This window comes from Eublepharis macularius, chromosome 19, assembly GCF_028583425.1.
Source record: "Eublepharis macularius isolate TG4126 chromosome 19, MPM_Emac_v1.0, whole genome shotgun sequence".
In the NCBI taxonomy this organism is placed as follows: domain Eukaryota; kingdom Metazoa; phylum Chordata; class Lepidosauria; order Squamata; family Eublepharidae; genus Eublepharis; species Eublepharis macularius.
In genome coordinates this window covers 1,643,667-1,658,936 of record NC_072808.1, presented here as the reverse complement: position 1 = coordinate 1,658,936, position 15,270 = coordinate 1,643,667, and the positions used below count along the sequence as shown (strand labels likewise).

The 15,270-nt window shown below is 45.2% G+C and overlaps 2 protein-coding genes across 10 annotated transcripts in view; one reads left to right on the top strand and one right to left on the bottom strand.

The window, feature by feature from the left end:
- SARNP (SAP domain containing ribonucleoprotein) overlaps positions 1 to 5,298 on the bottom strand; it is a 59,364-nt gene extending 54,066 nt beyond the window's left edge. For all 7 annotated transcript variants that reach the window (XM_055003548.1, XM_055003549.1, XM_055003550.1 and 4 more), the window contains exons 1-2: positions 5,213 to 5,298; positions 1,733 to 1,832 (exon numbers count right to left, since the gene is read on the bottom strand). In XM_055003548.1, coding sequence (XP_054859523.1) covers positions 1,733 to 1,832; positions 5,213 to 5,248 — 136 coding nt within the window. In that variant the 5' untranslated portion in view covers positions 5,249 to 5,298. The remainder of the gene's footprint in view (positions 1 to 1,732; positions 1,833 to 5,212) is intronic.
- Positions 5,299 to 5,503: 205 nt separating this feature from the next.
- Positions 5,504 to 13,538, top strand: ORMDL2 (ORMDL sphingolipid biosynthesis regulator 2). 3 transcript variants are annotated; one of them, XM_055003524.1, is made up of 5 exons: positions 5,504 to 5,613; positions 8,205 to 8,549; positions 8,965 to 9,139; positions 9,637 to 9,788; positions 11,052 to 13,538. In XM_055003524.1, exons 3-5 carry the CDS (start codon positions 8,966 to 8,968, stop codon positions 11,185 to 11,187), a joined length of 462 nt encoding a protein of 153 aa, XP_054859499.1. In that variant the 5' UTR covers positions 5,504 to 5,613; positions 8,205 to 8,549; position 8,965; the 3' UTR covers positions 11,188 to 13,538. The 3 variants fall into 3 exon arrangements, with proteins under 3 accessions (XP_054859499.1, XP_054859498.1, XP_054859497.1); XM_055003523.1 differs by having other exon boundaries at positions 8,202 to 8,549; XM_055003522.1 differs by lacking the exon at positions 8,205 to 8,549.
- The last annotated feature ends 1,732 nt before the right edge of the window (positions 13,539 to 15,270 follow it).

Below are 15,270 nucleotides of genomic sequence, written 5' to 3'. Positions count from 1 at the left end.
TTCTACTTAGTCCTTATATACCAAGAAATTTCTGATGCAGAATGCTGCTTTCAACTGTATGGGTATTTTTCCACATTTGCAGTGCATTGTACAACCTCTGGACCTACCCTTGGCATAAAGGACGTGAACTTGCCTCTCTCAGCTTTAGGGGCAGTACTGTGGGCCCCAGTACCAATACTGACAAAGCTTGGGGTAGGCCAAGGCACACAGGTGCTTTGCGTCCTTGGGAATCTCACCAAGCGCCTGAAGCAGCAGTGATGAGGATGGGTGTGGGAGACCCGCCCCAGCCGGGATCTCCACCTGCGGGTGATTCCTCCTCTGAGGAGGAGGGGCTGGAAGAGCCAGCGGGAGACCCACCCGCAGCCCCTGAAGTACCATCTAGCGACCAGCAACCTAGGCCCTCAGCACAGGATAGTGGAGGTGAGGGGGTGCACAGAGAGGAAGAGGGACCGGCGCCTCGGAGAACCAAGCCTTGTGAGCTGGCAGCAAGGCAGAAGGCTCGAGCAAGGGAGGCGGTTTGGGAACGGTGGAGGAGCGCGCGCCTGGAAGCGCAGTGACAGGCGGAGCTGACCGCTGGAGACGAGGCGGGGCAATCAAGCGAAGGAGAGACACCCGGCCCTCTTATGCCGTCCTGAGCTTATAAGGGAGCAACGTCGTTCACCACTCCTTGTGCCCAGCAGCTCGGCTCCCGTAAGCTTCACCCCTGCCTTGTCCCCTGCCCTCGCTCGGATAGACTTCCTGTGCCCTGGCCTCGGCTTCGTCCTCAACCACCTCTTGCCTGTCTCTGCGTGGAACTAACGACTCGGCTTTCAGACCTCAGCTCAGCTTTCTGACTCTCCTCTGCTTGCTCCCCTGATGGACGGACTCTCTGAGTCTTGACCCTGGTGTGTTTTGGACTCTCGCTTTCTGCCTCCCGCTCAGCTCAGCGCCCTCCCAAGCGGGAACCCCAGCCCTGACTGTGACAATGGGACAGATTGGGTGCTGACAGCAACACAGCTGTGATACTGCTGCCTCGGACTGATGCTCTCTCAGAGAAGATGAGGGTAGATGTGGCAGGCAGTTGTCTGGCCTCAACTGGTGCTACACTTTGGTTGATACTGCAAAGAGCTGTGGATGTCAGCGTTGTCTTGTTTCTGTTAAAGCAGCATTGTGTTGCTGGCTGTATCCTAGACAACACAGTGCCACACAACCATCTTGCACTGACCACAGGATCAAGTTGAAAGGATAAAGCTTTAAGAAAAAGAATGAAGATACTTATTTCTTTATATAGATTTCTGTTAAGCATCCCATTTGCCATCCTGTGGCCACCTCAAACTCGTAACAAATCTGTAGTCCAATCTTTAAAATGGTTTCTTGAAAATGAGCCCCACGTGATCCAACTAGGCTTACTCCCTTGTTAGGGTGCCTGAGCCTGCAACGTTAAACGTGATGTCAGGCACTGGAGATATAAAAAACTAAGGTAGGGGCTTGACTGTGAACTCACAAAATGATGCAGAGCAAGAACTGAATCTTATTTTCTGGTCACACAGTCAACATTCCAGACAACATTTCTATTTAAACGTATTGGAACTTTATATGAAAATGTTTTATGAATCTGATCATGGAACACTCCTTTCTACAACTCTTGGATGGAAAGAATAAGATAGAAAAATTTTAAAATTTAAGGTTGTTTCAGTAGGGCTTCCAACAGATCTTGTTTTAAGAACAGTGATGGCTTGTTCTAGGACCCTACCGTGTTGCTCAAGATAGGTCTGCAGTCTGTTGACAAGATCCTGTTTGTTTCCTTTCGCCTCCAGGCCTCGGGCTAAACATTCTTGCTTCAACTCTGCAAGCTGTGAAGTAGAAACGACTTTGTTTTAATAAAGTGCATGTAATCTCTTATAAATCTGGAAGGCAAAATCAGAATTCCAAAAAAATTCAAGAAAGAGATGGCTATTAAAAAATCTTTTAGGGCCTTGGTTAGGCAAATGTTATTTTGTCTTACACTCAAAATTAAGAAAGAACATGAATGAATGAATGTATTCCTTCCTTCATTCAAGGAATGCATTCCTTCATTCATTCAAGAACATGAATTACATCAACCATTTTATGAAACAGTCTGTAAGAATGTGAGATAAAAATCAGACAAAGATCTTATAGGCAGGAGGTCTTCCATGACACAGGCTAAACTAGGCTATTTAGGATTTAGCGGCTGTATTTTTAATATTTCCATATGTATTATTTATTTAGAGATTTTGTATGTCACCTCTCTAGAACTTCCTAAAGGTTGCTCCCAACTAAAACAATGCAGAGGTTTACATATCAGGATTCAAGGGTAAAATCCATTACAGAAATGGTTTGCCTCTATCCTCAAAGAATTTAAAATACAGCCCATTTCTTATTTAAGCATATTTCAAGTGATAGCTTGTCCAAGTTTCAGCAAGCCGAAGACTCCTTCCAGGCTCATTCACTTAAGCACCCCATGTTTGCTATTACTCAGGAATCATTATAAGGGTTGCAAGTTCTTTGCTGTACAAGTTTCTGTGCCTCTAAAAGAAGCCAGATAAGCGTAAATTCAGTTTAGAAGATGAAGTTTTTTCTTTCATTTCATCTCAATGCCAAGTATAATTCATCTACCAAACTGTGTGTGTCAAGTCACTACTGAAGGCATTTCAGCACAGCCAATAACAATAACAAAAAACGTGGTGACTCTAAATCTGTAATACTTAAAGGTCTATGAACGTAAAACTGCCAATTCCTAGGAAGTCAGCTATTATTTTGTTCTTTTGGAGCTGTGCAGATGCAAAGCTTATATTCTCACCTCGACAACAGTCCCTCTAATTTCCAGTACAAATTCCGCAACTGTATTATTATTTGTCCAGAGGAGTTAGCCGTGTTAGTCTGTAGTCGTAAAATAGTAAAGAGTCCAGCAGCAACTTTAAGACTAACCCAACTTTACTGCAGCATAAGTTTTCGAGAACCACATCTCTCTTCGTCATGATGCATCTGTGGTTCTCGAAAGATGCATCTGATGAAGAGAGCTGTAGTTCTCGAAAGCTTATGCTGCAATAAAGTTGGTTCGTCTTAAAGGTGCTACTGGACTGTTTACTATTATTATTTGTATCAGACTTTGGTTTCAGTTTAACTTGCTTTTATAGCAAATCCTGGTCATCAGCATCAACCATAACTAAAGCTAGGAGGGATGGTGGAATCTGTGATGCAGAGGAATATGTGTGTGATTACATGTATTGCTCACAGGATCTTAGCCATGGTTAAGAAATCACAAACTGTACATTTGCACGGGCCTAGCAAAAAAGCTAAAAAGCAACAACATGAAATAATGGTGCATTTACTGTTGTGGGGCATCTAGATACATACTCTCATGGAAACTCTTCTGTAGCAAGGAATTAAACTTTTCCCAAATACGAACAGCAATTTTTTTTTGGAGAAACTGTGACCCCCATCCTCACTAATATAACCAATTGGAGCATCAGGGCAACCAGGTATATTACACACCATTGCAAAACAAAGATTACACATTTAAATAGTCAAAAATAACAGAATACAGCTGCTGCTCCACCAGCTACGAGCTCCTTCAAACAATTAGTTTGGCTGTACTCCCTAGTGTAGAAGGAGACAAGAAGTTTGAGAGGACTGGTGGAGAAATGTTGTACCTGCACCTTCTCTTGATGCTTATACAACATAAACTGTCACTGGGGAACAACCTGGCAAGAAAAATACCTCAAAAAGTGAGGGGTGTTATTTCACCCACTGACATTCCAAGTATGATCTTGTCAATGCTTCAGCTTGAGTCAAGTTCTTGGAAAAACAGGTCACCTAGGTTTGCTTGAAATTCATGACAATAAGAAAATTCAGAAACAAGTAAAGGAGGAAACAGATCCAACTGTGTAGCCTGACTATATATGTATTACCTGGAAATAAATCTCACTGTGTTCAAAATCAAAAAGAGTCCAGTAGCACCTTTAAGACTAACACACTTTATTGCAGCATAAGCTTTCAAAAACCACAGCTCTCTTTGTCAAATGCATTTGATGAAGAGAACTGTGGTTCTCAAAATGCTACAATAAAGTTGGTTAGTCTTAAAGGTGCTACTGGACTCTTTTTGATTTTGCTACTACAGACTAACACAGCTAACTCATCTGGAACTGTGTTCAAAGGGAGATTACTCACAGATAAGCCCACGGGCAACTGATCTCAAATGTAAGCCATGAACATTTTGAGAAGTGGGGGGGGGGGAGACACTACTCATACTTTTCTGGCTAATTGGTTTAGCAACGACTTAGGAAATGATCCTTCCCCAGACAGACTGCCAAAAGATCAAGCAGCTATAAAGAAAATGAGGACCACTCTCTCTTGCTTCCAGCCAAGGTTTTAACTACAGTATGTTGGGCTTTACTACAAACACATCTTTCCATACAACTGGTGGTGTGTAAGAGGCTCAGCATGCTGCTGAGTGGAGCCAATAAGCGCAAACCATTAACAGAGCCAGCCCACTTCCCCTGGAGGGAGCGCCACTGGAGCAGAGAGAGTCCAGTAGCACCTTGAAGATTAACCAAGTTTACTGACTAACCGACTTTACTGTAGCGTAAGCTTTCGAGAGCCACAGCTCTCTTCGTCAGATGCATGGTTCTTGAAAGCTTATGCTACAGTAAAGTTGGTTAGTCTTCAAGGTGCTACTAGACTCTTTACTATTTTGCTACTACAGACTAACACAACAAACTCCTCTGGAACTATGACCACTGGTGCAGAGTTACCAATCTCCAGGAAGGGCCTCCAGACTCACCAAGCTGGACCTCCAAATTTCAAGAAATTTATCCCCTCCCGCTCCACAGGGGAAGCAGGCAGAGGGGACAGGCGAGGCGATGTCTGTAGGGTTGCCAGCTCCAGGCTGGGAAATTCCTGGAGATTTTGGGGGTGGAGCCTGTAAAAGAGTGGAGTTTGGGGAGGGGACGGGCCTCAATGGGGTATCATGCTATACAGTCCATCTTCTAAAGCAGCCTCCTTCTCCAGGGGGACTGATATCTGTGGCCTAGAGATCAGTTGTGATTCCGGGAGATCTCCAGCCACCCCCTGGAGGCTGGCAACCCCAGAAGGAAAGCTGAGGAAGGCTGAACAACCAGGGGCCCCGCAGAGCAGAGACGCCGGCCTCACTCCCCGCCTCCCCCCAGGAAGCGCCGCGCTGCTCGGGGCCAGCCGCGATTCGCCTCAGCACCTTCAACTTGTGCAGCTCCACCGCCTCCGCCGCCATCTTCTCGTCGTCTCTCGTCACCGCTCCGACCCTCCCCTCTCGGCCGCCAACCGCGCGTGCGCCGCCCCTCCAATCGCGGCGCTGCCGTCTCGCGGGCACGCGAGACCTCCCAATATTGCCTTTGCTGATTGGCTCCTTTTGCCGGGAAACTGGAGGGTGGCCCGGACGGGCGACCCAAGCCAGCCAATAGAGAGGAGGTGAGGGGGCGGGCACTGCTCGGCGATTGGTCGGAGCGCCCAGAGCGGAGGCGCGGGGTCGTTTCCTGGAAACGGGCGGCGGCGGAGCTGCAGGCGGAAGAGTCCGTGTCGGGGGCGCTGCCCGCCTTCGTTTGCGGGAGAGGAAGAGGACGCTGCGGAGGCCGCCAGGTAGGCTCGCCCTGGACTGCAATGGGAGGGATCGAAGAGCCACCCGGCCGTGAGCCGACGGGGCGGCCTTGGGCTTAGGGTTGCCATCCCCCAGCTAGCGACGGGAGATCTCCCGGAATCACAAGTGATCTCCAGGCCACAGATATCGGTCTCCCTGGAGAAAATGGCTGCTTTGAAGGGTGAACTCTATGGCGTGATACCCCAATGAGGCCCCTCCCCAAGCCCCGCCCTTTCCAGGCCCCACCCACCAAATCTCCAGGAATTTTCCACGCTGGACTTGGCAACCCTACTTTTGGGCTTGTCTCTCTTTCTCTGTCTTCCACCCTGCCTTACAGGGGTTGTGTGAGGATAAAATGGGGCCAGCTGCCCTCAGTTCCTTTTGAGGAAACTCAGGGTGACCCTTGCAGGGAGAGACAAAGAAATCTGTTATAAGAGATAACCAGTGACTCAGAAGAGCAGCTGAGAGGGAGCTAGAGAAGATCCTTAAAGGTAAAGATGTCTCTCTGGGAACCAAGATCATCCAAACTGTGGTATTCCCCATCGCTACGTATGGATGTGAAAGTTGGACGGTGAAGAAAGCTGGCATGAAGAAAATGGATTCATTTGAAATGTGGTGCTGGAGGAGAGTTTTGCAGAGAGAGCCCAAAAGACCAATAAGTGGGTCGTGTATCAAATCAAGCCTCAATTCTCCCTAGAAGCCAAAATGACAAAACTGAGGCTATTTTACTTTGGTCACATCAGGAGAAGATTAGTTTCTCTGGAAAAGTCAATAATGCTAGGGAAAGTGGAAGGCAGTCGGAAAAGAGGAAGACCTAAAACGAGATGGCCGGACTCACTCAAAGAAGCTGCGTCCTCCAGTTTGCAGGCTCTGAGCAAGTCTGTTAATGATAGGACATTTTGGAGGTCTTTCCTTTGTAGGGTCGCCAGAGGTCGGAGGCGACTTAAGGGCACATAAAACACACACACAGGGCGACAATTTAATAGCTGACAAGCATTTAGGCTTTTGTCTTAGGGTTAGAGAAATCCAGTAGGTTTAATGGGAAAGTAGGCAGGGAAACAAACCTAAAGGTTTGCCTAGTTCAATATCCCCCTCCCTCCCCTGGCTAATTACGTGCAAAACAAGAAGGCGGTTGAGGGACGTCAATGTCACAAGTAGATGGAGTACAGATCAGCACTATCCTAGTAACATGATTGTGTCACATTCCCTCATGATCCTGTCACGTGTTACGTAAGTAGCGTGGATGAATGTCAAGTAGGTTTTTTAAAATGCCAGTTATGGTACATTTCTCTCTTAACTGCTGTCATCCCTTGCTTTTGTGGTGCAAGCCCTGTGTAAAGTAGAAAGGGAAGACTAAAGCAGAAAGGAACATTAGACTGCAGAAACATCTTCTAGTGTTAATTCCAACCAGCACTGTCTATCGAAACCTGTCATAGGTGGTTTCATAATGTAGCTCCTAAAGAAATCATGCCACAGACTTCTAGCCATATTGGTCTGCAGTAGAGCGGCACGGTTTGAGTCCAGTGGCACCTTAGAGTCCAGCAAGATTTTCAGGGTGTAAGCTTTCAAGAGTCAAAGATCCCTTCTTCAGAGGCTATCAGAAAGGAAAGTCTAAGGTACCACCGGACTCAAATCCCGATGTCATAGATGCAGGTTGTACCAGAGGCTCCTTTCGGGGCTAATGAATTGAGCTTAATTTAATAAAAAAAGCACTGTATTATTTTCTATAATAGTGAAATATGAAGAATATAAGAAATGTACAGTGTGCTTTCTGAGGTTATATAAAGGGGCTATTCGCTTTAAAACTTGCATTTTTATAGTTGTAGCGAACATTTAGCATGTTCTTTTAATTTAGAAAATGTCTAAATAATAAATGACAAATTCTGGTTTAAATCCGTCCCCATATATAAAACAATTAAGACAATCAAGGCCTGAATGTGTCAATCTTTTTGTCAAAACTAAAGGACCAAAAATTAGGAATCTACAAATTTGATCCTGTTATCTCTCCATCATTACTCTCCAGAGATACAAGGCTTCTCTTATCTTGGGTATTTTAGTTTAAGCGAATGCCGTTCAGACTCTATCTTTCAGGAGATAAAAATCTCAGGAAGGGATTAAAAGGCTATATTCGGCCAGACCGCCTGCTTTGAGCTAGGGTTCATGTATGCTGTTTCAGAGGGTTGGGCAAGATCTTACCATAAGAAGCTTACACTTGGCTATGTTGTACTTTAAATTGTAGAAAACAACAAAATTCGGTACATTGTAACAACATTTGTTTTGTTTAATTTTTGTCCCTAATAATAAGCAACAATATAGGAGCTTATGAGGACTAAGCACGTGGCCTAAAAAAGGCGTTTCTTCCCCTCCCTCAGGACTAGCCACCTTCATAATGTAGCTCCTAAAGAAATCATGCCACAGGCTTCTAGCCACAGCCTGCCACTAGCAATTAGGAGCAACAAAATAAATGGCAATAACATGCTTCTGTGTTGGGCATTCTTAATTAAAGAACCTGTGCAATTAGTCCCTTACAGCCGTCTCCTTGCCCAGTACTTTCCATGAGGAAACAATCCCAATCAGGGCTTTTTTTCAGCAGGAACGCGGTGGAACGGAGTTCCGGCACCTCTTGAAAATGGTCACATGGCTGGTGGCCCCGCCCCCTGATCTCCAGGCAGAGGGGAGTTGAGATTGCCCTCCGTGCCGCCGAACCTGTGCAGAAGAAAGTACACTCCTCACAACAGCTTGTCGTAGCTGTATATGACCTACTACAACTTCGGCCTGTGTAACAGCCTCCTGGAAGGGCTGAGACAGGCTCCTATTTTGGGGCCTGCTGGTGACACCGTAAAACAGAGCAATTTAAAAGCGCTTACGAGGCAGCTTGAAGAGAGCTTTGGCTTCTCTGTTTAATTATCTATGTTAACGAAGTATTTTATTGATTTTAGTAGGTGACCATTTTTGTTTTGTATTTATATTTGTTCCTTGCCTTGGGGTACTGACTGTATCAAGAGAAAGGTTGGGCATATAAATATACTGAGTAAACGTAACAAGACTGGAAGCTGCAATTCCTCTTGCAGCTTCATTTCAGCTTCATTTCTGCTACCAATCCTGTGATCTCAAGCAAGCATGTGACTTCATCTCAGCTTTTTGTGTTTAATGCGTTCAAGGCAGTAAAGTTGGGCAGGGATCACTGAAGACCTATATGTCAGCTTCACAAACTGTTCTCTACAGCTCTGCAAAGGGCATTGTGGTTGGCTAAGGGAAAGAGATGAATGTCTGCTGAAGAGCTCAGCTCCCATTGATGTTTTCGGATGAGTAAGCAGTCAGTTTCCTGATGGTACTTCTTTATTTCTTTTCAGCATGAACGTCGGGGTAGCCCACAGCGAGGTGAATCCCAACACACGAGTTATGAACAGCCGAGGCATTTGGCTGGCCTACAGCATCTCTGTGGCCACGCTTCACGTCATCCTTCTCAGCATCCCCTTCTTTAGCGTCCCTGTGGTCTGGACCCTAACCAACGTCATCCATAACCTGGTAGGTCAAACCTCTGTTACTGTCCCCTCAAGACATGTGCTTCCAGTTCCTTAAACCTGCCTCTTGGGCCTTGGAACCTTTAAGCATTCTCTGAGATAGTTTCAGATGAGTTGTTGAGTTGGTTGGCTGTCGATGAGCAAGGTTCGAGACTTATGGTACCTTAGAGACCCGACAAGAGTCTCTAGGGTATAAGCTTTGGAAGGTCAAGCTCTCTTGGTCAGGTGCATGCTCTGGATGTGGGCGCTTGGTTCTCCTCAGGTAGGGAAGCTTGACTGCTGTCATGACTTCCCATTGTGAATATTTCAGCATGGAATCTGAGGACTTCCACATAGTCCTAGTTGCCATGGCGTGTTGAACCCTATGGAGAATTCCTCAAATACTCCATTTAATCTGAGCCGTTTAAGGAGACGTCGTCGCTACCTTGATGTGCTGTTTTCTGTGCCTCGAATTAAGGGAAGAGAGGCAGTCGTTCTATCTCCCTGCTTCCTGTTTCTCAGGCAATGTACTGGCTCCTGCACACAGTGAAAGGGACCCCTTTTGAAACGCCTGACCAGGGCAAGGATCGCCTCCTCACACACTGGGAGCAGATTGATTACGGTACACAGTGGACCTCTTCTCGCAAGTTCCTAAGCATCTCACCAATAGTCCTGTGAGTATCACTAATCGCTGGGTTCTGTCCCATTGTCTTCTAATTAAACTGAGGCTGATTGGTCAGCCGTTGGCATGCTCGTCAAAACGGTGTTTAGACTTCCATGCATCTGTCGAAGAGAGCTGTGGTTCTCGAAAGCTTATGCTACAGTAAAATTGGTTAGTCTTAAAGGTGCTACTGGACTCTTGACTATTAGACTTCCTTGGACATGCTTTGTGCTCCTGAGTGTGCCTGACTTCCCGTCCCAAGCTGCTTGCCTTAAGCTACGAGTCCTGGGCATGTGCCAATGAGCTCTTCAGAAGTAATTAGGTACAGAGTGCTAGTTCAGTCAAGGGCGAGGTCTGTTGTGCAGAGGAGAGAGTATTCAAAAGAACTACCTTGGCCACTTACTAAGGGCTAGGGCGTGCACAAAGCGGCTTCTCTCACCTCACATAGTTCATGGAACCTGGAGAAAGCTATAAACTGTATTGCTTCCCATACAGTCTATACATCACATTGCGTGATGCGGTTGCATGACTGAAATGGAAAGGCCATGGTTCCGTTTAAAGAAAGAAGGTAATCCCATTAAACTCTTTTCAGAAGCCTGATGTGGCTTGTGTGGACTATGTCAGAATTGAGGGGTGTGCATGCAGGCGTGCTTAAAAATCCAAATTTAGGTATTAGAATTATGTTGCACAAAGCTGGCATTTTGTTACAGTAGGGTTTTTTCCCCTCAGATTATTTCATGTGCTTGGGTTAGGGGATGAATAGCCCTGTTATTGTGCAAGACCAGGGTGGCCACAGCTAGATATCCAAGTGAGAATGGTCCCCGGGACAGACAATGTGCATACAGAAAATTTATTACAAAGGTTTGCATTAGGAATGCCCTGTTACGAGGGTCTTCAAAAAGGCGAGAGTGGCTTTCTTAAGGAAGGATGAGCTTTTTCCTTGACCTCTTTCATGTGAGACCTCATTGGGCTGGGAAGCAGTAGTCACCGTCATCTTTCAGTTACCATATGTAGAGGCGGCTACATTCCTTTCCTCTAATGTTGATTCTTGATTCTTTTATTAAAGCATACTGAAAATCCACTTGACTCTTCCCAGCCCAATTAAGCCACGTGAGAGAAGGTGGGAAGAAGTTCCAATTTCCATAGGGAAGCCTGTATTCTCCCCCTCCCATATCCATCCTTAATTTTTTTTTTAAGTGTCAAGTCTTCTCTTAGAGAGATTTGCTATGACATGGGTTGAAAATGTAGCTAACCTAGTCTGCTTCTTTCCCTTTAGCTATATCCTGACCAGCTTTTATACCAAATATGACCCCGGGCACTTCATCATCAACACGACGTCCCTGTTGAGTGTCCTCCTGCCTAAACTGCCTCAGTTTCACGGTGTCCGCATCTTCGGTATCAACAAGTACTGAAGCAGGGACCTTGGTACTGCCGAGATGTAACTGAAGGAGAAACAGCTCCCAGCTCCAGTAACCTGGTGACGAACCAGTGATCACACTGTCCTGAGATTGAGCTATGAAGAGCCACGTACAATAGAGAGGGGCAGAGAGATCTCTATCTGCCCAGAGAACTGAGCAGTACGGAACTTTTTTTTTTTTCTTGCAAGGAGATTGAGCCGATCAGTTGGCGTTGCTTCTGGCGGAATGAAAAGACGAGCCCTTGGCAAGGGCATGAAATCCGCAGAATTGCCATGTTAGACTACTGTTTTGAGCTGTTTGTCATGGGCGACTGGGATCAGCTTCTGTGTTTAAACCTTTCCCTTTTTTTTTTTTTATACATTCCCACTTCAAACATGCTTGTGCTGCTATGGCTTTTTTCCTTTTGGGGAAGAGGAAAGGATGGGGAATCGAGAGAGTTTGTGAATGTGACGTGTCATAATGGGGTAGATCCGAAGTGCTCCTAAAGTTCACAAAACATCCACGTGATCCTTCAGGCATAACTTGATAAGATACCAACTTTCAGTAGGATTTATTCATATGAATGAAATATGATACCTAGGCCTCCAGCACAGGACTTGGTTTCCATTTTTTAAGGAGGGCTTTTAGTTCTTGTAGTTCTGGGAGAAAACTTAAGGCCATTTTAACAGTGGAAGACTCAAAATAGGAGGGAGCTTTTTGTCAGGACTGCTTCCATCTATCTATACGCGTTTTCTGCACGCCTGTGTCTTCTCTCCAGTGTGTTTTTATTCTCCTCCTTCCTTGGCACCTACAGCATCAGACCTTCCTAGGTCGTGGTGGATTCTTTGAAAGTTTGAATCCGAGAGCTGCTTCAACCAGGTGTAAACTGATTTTAAAGAAAGGGGTTGGAAGTTAAAGAAATGACTGAAGAGAACTAAAGAAACTGCTAGTATAGACAGTCTTCACAAGCTCTGAAAGCAGTGAACTATGCCCATGATCAGCTAACTTTTGTCTTTACAGCTAGTGTAAGAGTCATCTGTAGAGTGCACTGTTATGGCTTAACATTACAGGCACTCTTCCTGAGGCTGGCACAACAAAGGCAAGCCGACAATGTACTATAAAGATGCTATGCCAGTGTAACTTATGCGACTCAAATTCTGGTGCGCCACCAATGAAGCTGGGACATGCATTTATTCATGAAAATGTTGTTGTTCCACTTTTCTTGCTTTCCTGTGGCCCAATGTAGCATGCAAAAATAGCCCATAATATGAGCTGCACTGAACAAGCACGTAATTAGAAAGAATACACTAGACATATTCATCCCCTACTGCTAAAATTTCTTGGAAAGAGCAGTCTTCTCTGAGTGCTGGCAAGAGAAATAATTTTCTGACCTCTGGAAGAGCGTTTTAGAGGAAAGAGGCTACAGTAAAAAGAGTTTAGGGCTAGGGTAATGCAGATCTTACTGGCCTAAATATACAATGGTGAGCAAGTCTCCTCCTGTAGCACGTTGCAGCTGAATCTAAAAGGGGTGTGTGTGTCTTTTTTTTTATTTACTTCATTTATACCCCTCACTTTTCTCCCCGACGGAGACCTAAAGTGGCTTCCATCATTCTCCATTTTACAGTCGCAACAACACTGTGAGGTAGCTTAGTGTGTGACTAGCTCAAGATCATCCAGCAAGCATCTGTGGCAAAGTGAGGATTTGAACCCGGGTCTTCCAGTTCTTAGCATGGCACTCTGACCATTGACCATGCTGGCTCGCCTGCTTTTCTTGCAAGGCAGTGTACAAAACGTGCTTTTCGAAGACGGTCTCAGCTGGGTCGCCGTCCGTCTGCAGTAGTAACATGAAATTGCTGAGGGGGAGGGTCCGCCCCTCCCATAATCTGCCCCCCCCCCACTTCTAGAAACCCTTGAGCAGGAAGTTCTTCCAAGACATTTTTAGGTTTTTAAAATTTCTTTTAAGCGCTTTCATACATGGAGAAGCCAAACCGGGAATCCATTTTCTGCCTTTTAGTGTACGCTGCTGCATAGCTTGCAAAAGTACTTTTAATACAAAACTACGAAACATGCCACGTGGGGGGTTTTTTGGTTTGCTTTTATTGGGTTTTTTTGTAAAGGGATAGCTGTGTTTCAGACTCTTCACTCTCATCACAAAAGGACAATTTCGCTACGCTACACAGAAATCACTCACAAAGTAATAAAACCGCAAAACACAAAATATAATTCCTCACAAAGTCCACGCTTTATTTAAAAAAAAGTGATTATTTTGGGATCATAAAAGGGTTAAAACTTAATATATATAATATGTGCAACCGTAAACAGAAGTATGGGACAAGGCGTCAAATGCGATTATACAGGCAGAGAACTTTAAAAAAGTTTTAGCTTCAAGACCGGGTTATAGTTTATATAAAAATTAAAAACTGTATAGTCTTTCTTCATCGACTAAAATCTACAGGATTATCTTAAACTCTAACCGTCATCCAAAAAAATCTTGACAATCTATTATATTCAGTCACTTTATCATTTTTTAAAATCTCTCTCAAGCTTTTAAACCTTTGTAGCAATTTTTAAAATTTATTTTTTTTACAACTTTACAGCCTTCCAAATTAATGGAAAGACACAAATCCAAAGAGACAAAAAAAAGTATACTGGCTTTGAACTCAAACCTTTATCTTAAAACAATGTCCAGTGGTATTGTTACTGATAAAAACTTTTTTTAAATCTTCTCTCTACACAAATGCCATCTTATTTACAATTTTAATTACTTTTACTTTTTTTTTAATAATTTGTCATTATTTCCTCCCCGCCCCCCCCTAGCACACACACACGTTGGTTTCAACCGTTGCAGCTCGAAACGGTTTGCAGCTCGAAACGGTTTGCAGCTCGAAACGGTTTGCAGCTCGAAACGGTTTGCAGAACGGTTTTTAACTGAAGATCGGAGTTTCCTTCCTCTTGCAGACAAGTTCAAAAAGGAAGATACTCTTGCGTGCTAACCCTGGTTGTGTATTTGCCCCACTTCACCCCGTTACGACAAACAAAGCCCCTCGGCCTCCCTCTCTTGCAACCTTCCCCCCCTCGTCTGTTCCATCAGGTGAGAAAATGCGCTGCAGCTTGTATGCCGGGGGATGTGTGTGTGTGTGTGTTTTAAGGAGGGAGGGGAAATGGTGCAATTGTGCGTTAAAAAGATCTCAACTGTACAATGTTAGTCGAGAGAGCCTTACTTCCCACCCACTCCCCAATACCGACTCGGGTTCACTGATACAGCAGTCTCCAAACATCTCATTCAACAGCAAGGGAAGACTGTATTTGTGTTTTGTTGGGGGGTGGGGGGGGGGAGTTTGTCCTGTATAATGCCCACGTTTTGCCTTCTGTTAATTCATACGGAATCTCCCTACGCTGGGGAAGATGCTGCTGGGCAGATGGCTCTTAAGATACTGGTTATAAATTGATTTTATTTTCTTTTTCTTAAAAAAAAGAAAATATATTATATATATCTATATACACACACACACTTAGAAAGCATAAAAATGAGTTCTTTACACATTCCCCTTCCCACCCAAGATTCTGCCCACGAAGAAGTCGCCCTTCTGCTTCCCTTCCTGCCTGGGGTGGGGTGGGGTTGGGGAGGACGTCTGCAGAGATCCACCCAGCAGTCCATAAAACCCTGCAGCCAGGGCATTCTCCCCCATGCTAGTTCAAATATATACACAATATATATAAATAGATAAATAATCCCAAAATTCTGCAATGTGCCGACATCTCTCTTTCTCTCACACACGCACGTGTAGTGCACACAAACCATATGAGAGCCTTCAGAGCAGCAGGTTGGATTGTGGGAAACTGTGGGGTGGGAACTGGGACTTTCAGGAGACGGGCCTTAGTCCCAAAGCTGACGACGTGCCAACCATCAGCCTGACGGGTCAAACGCACGCTCTCCCCGCTCCACAGACAACAGGAGCTCCATTGGAGAAACCCAACTAGCAGAGCAGGGTGCTGGCGTCTAGCTACTGGGAGTTCTTGGTTCCCGACTTCATTGGCACGTTCAAAATACCACCATTACGCCTTGCGGAGGAACCTGCCATTCAGTGAGTGGAAGGG

Bases quoted from the DNA above. Each gene is read 5' to 3' on its own strand.
- ORMDL2 (XM_055003522.1), top strand. From the start codon at position 8,966: ATGAACGTCGGGGTAGCCCACAGCGAGGTGAATCCCAACACACGAGTT. The intron at 9,140-9,636 runs GTAGGTCAAACC...CCTGTTTCTCAG, and splicing joins CCAACGTCATCCATAACCTG to GCAATGTACTGGCTCCTGCA. The intron at 9,789-11,051 runs GTGAGTATCACT...CTTTCCCTTTAG, and splicing joins AGCATCTCACCAATAGTCCT to CTATATCCTGACCAGCTTTT.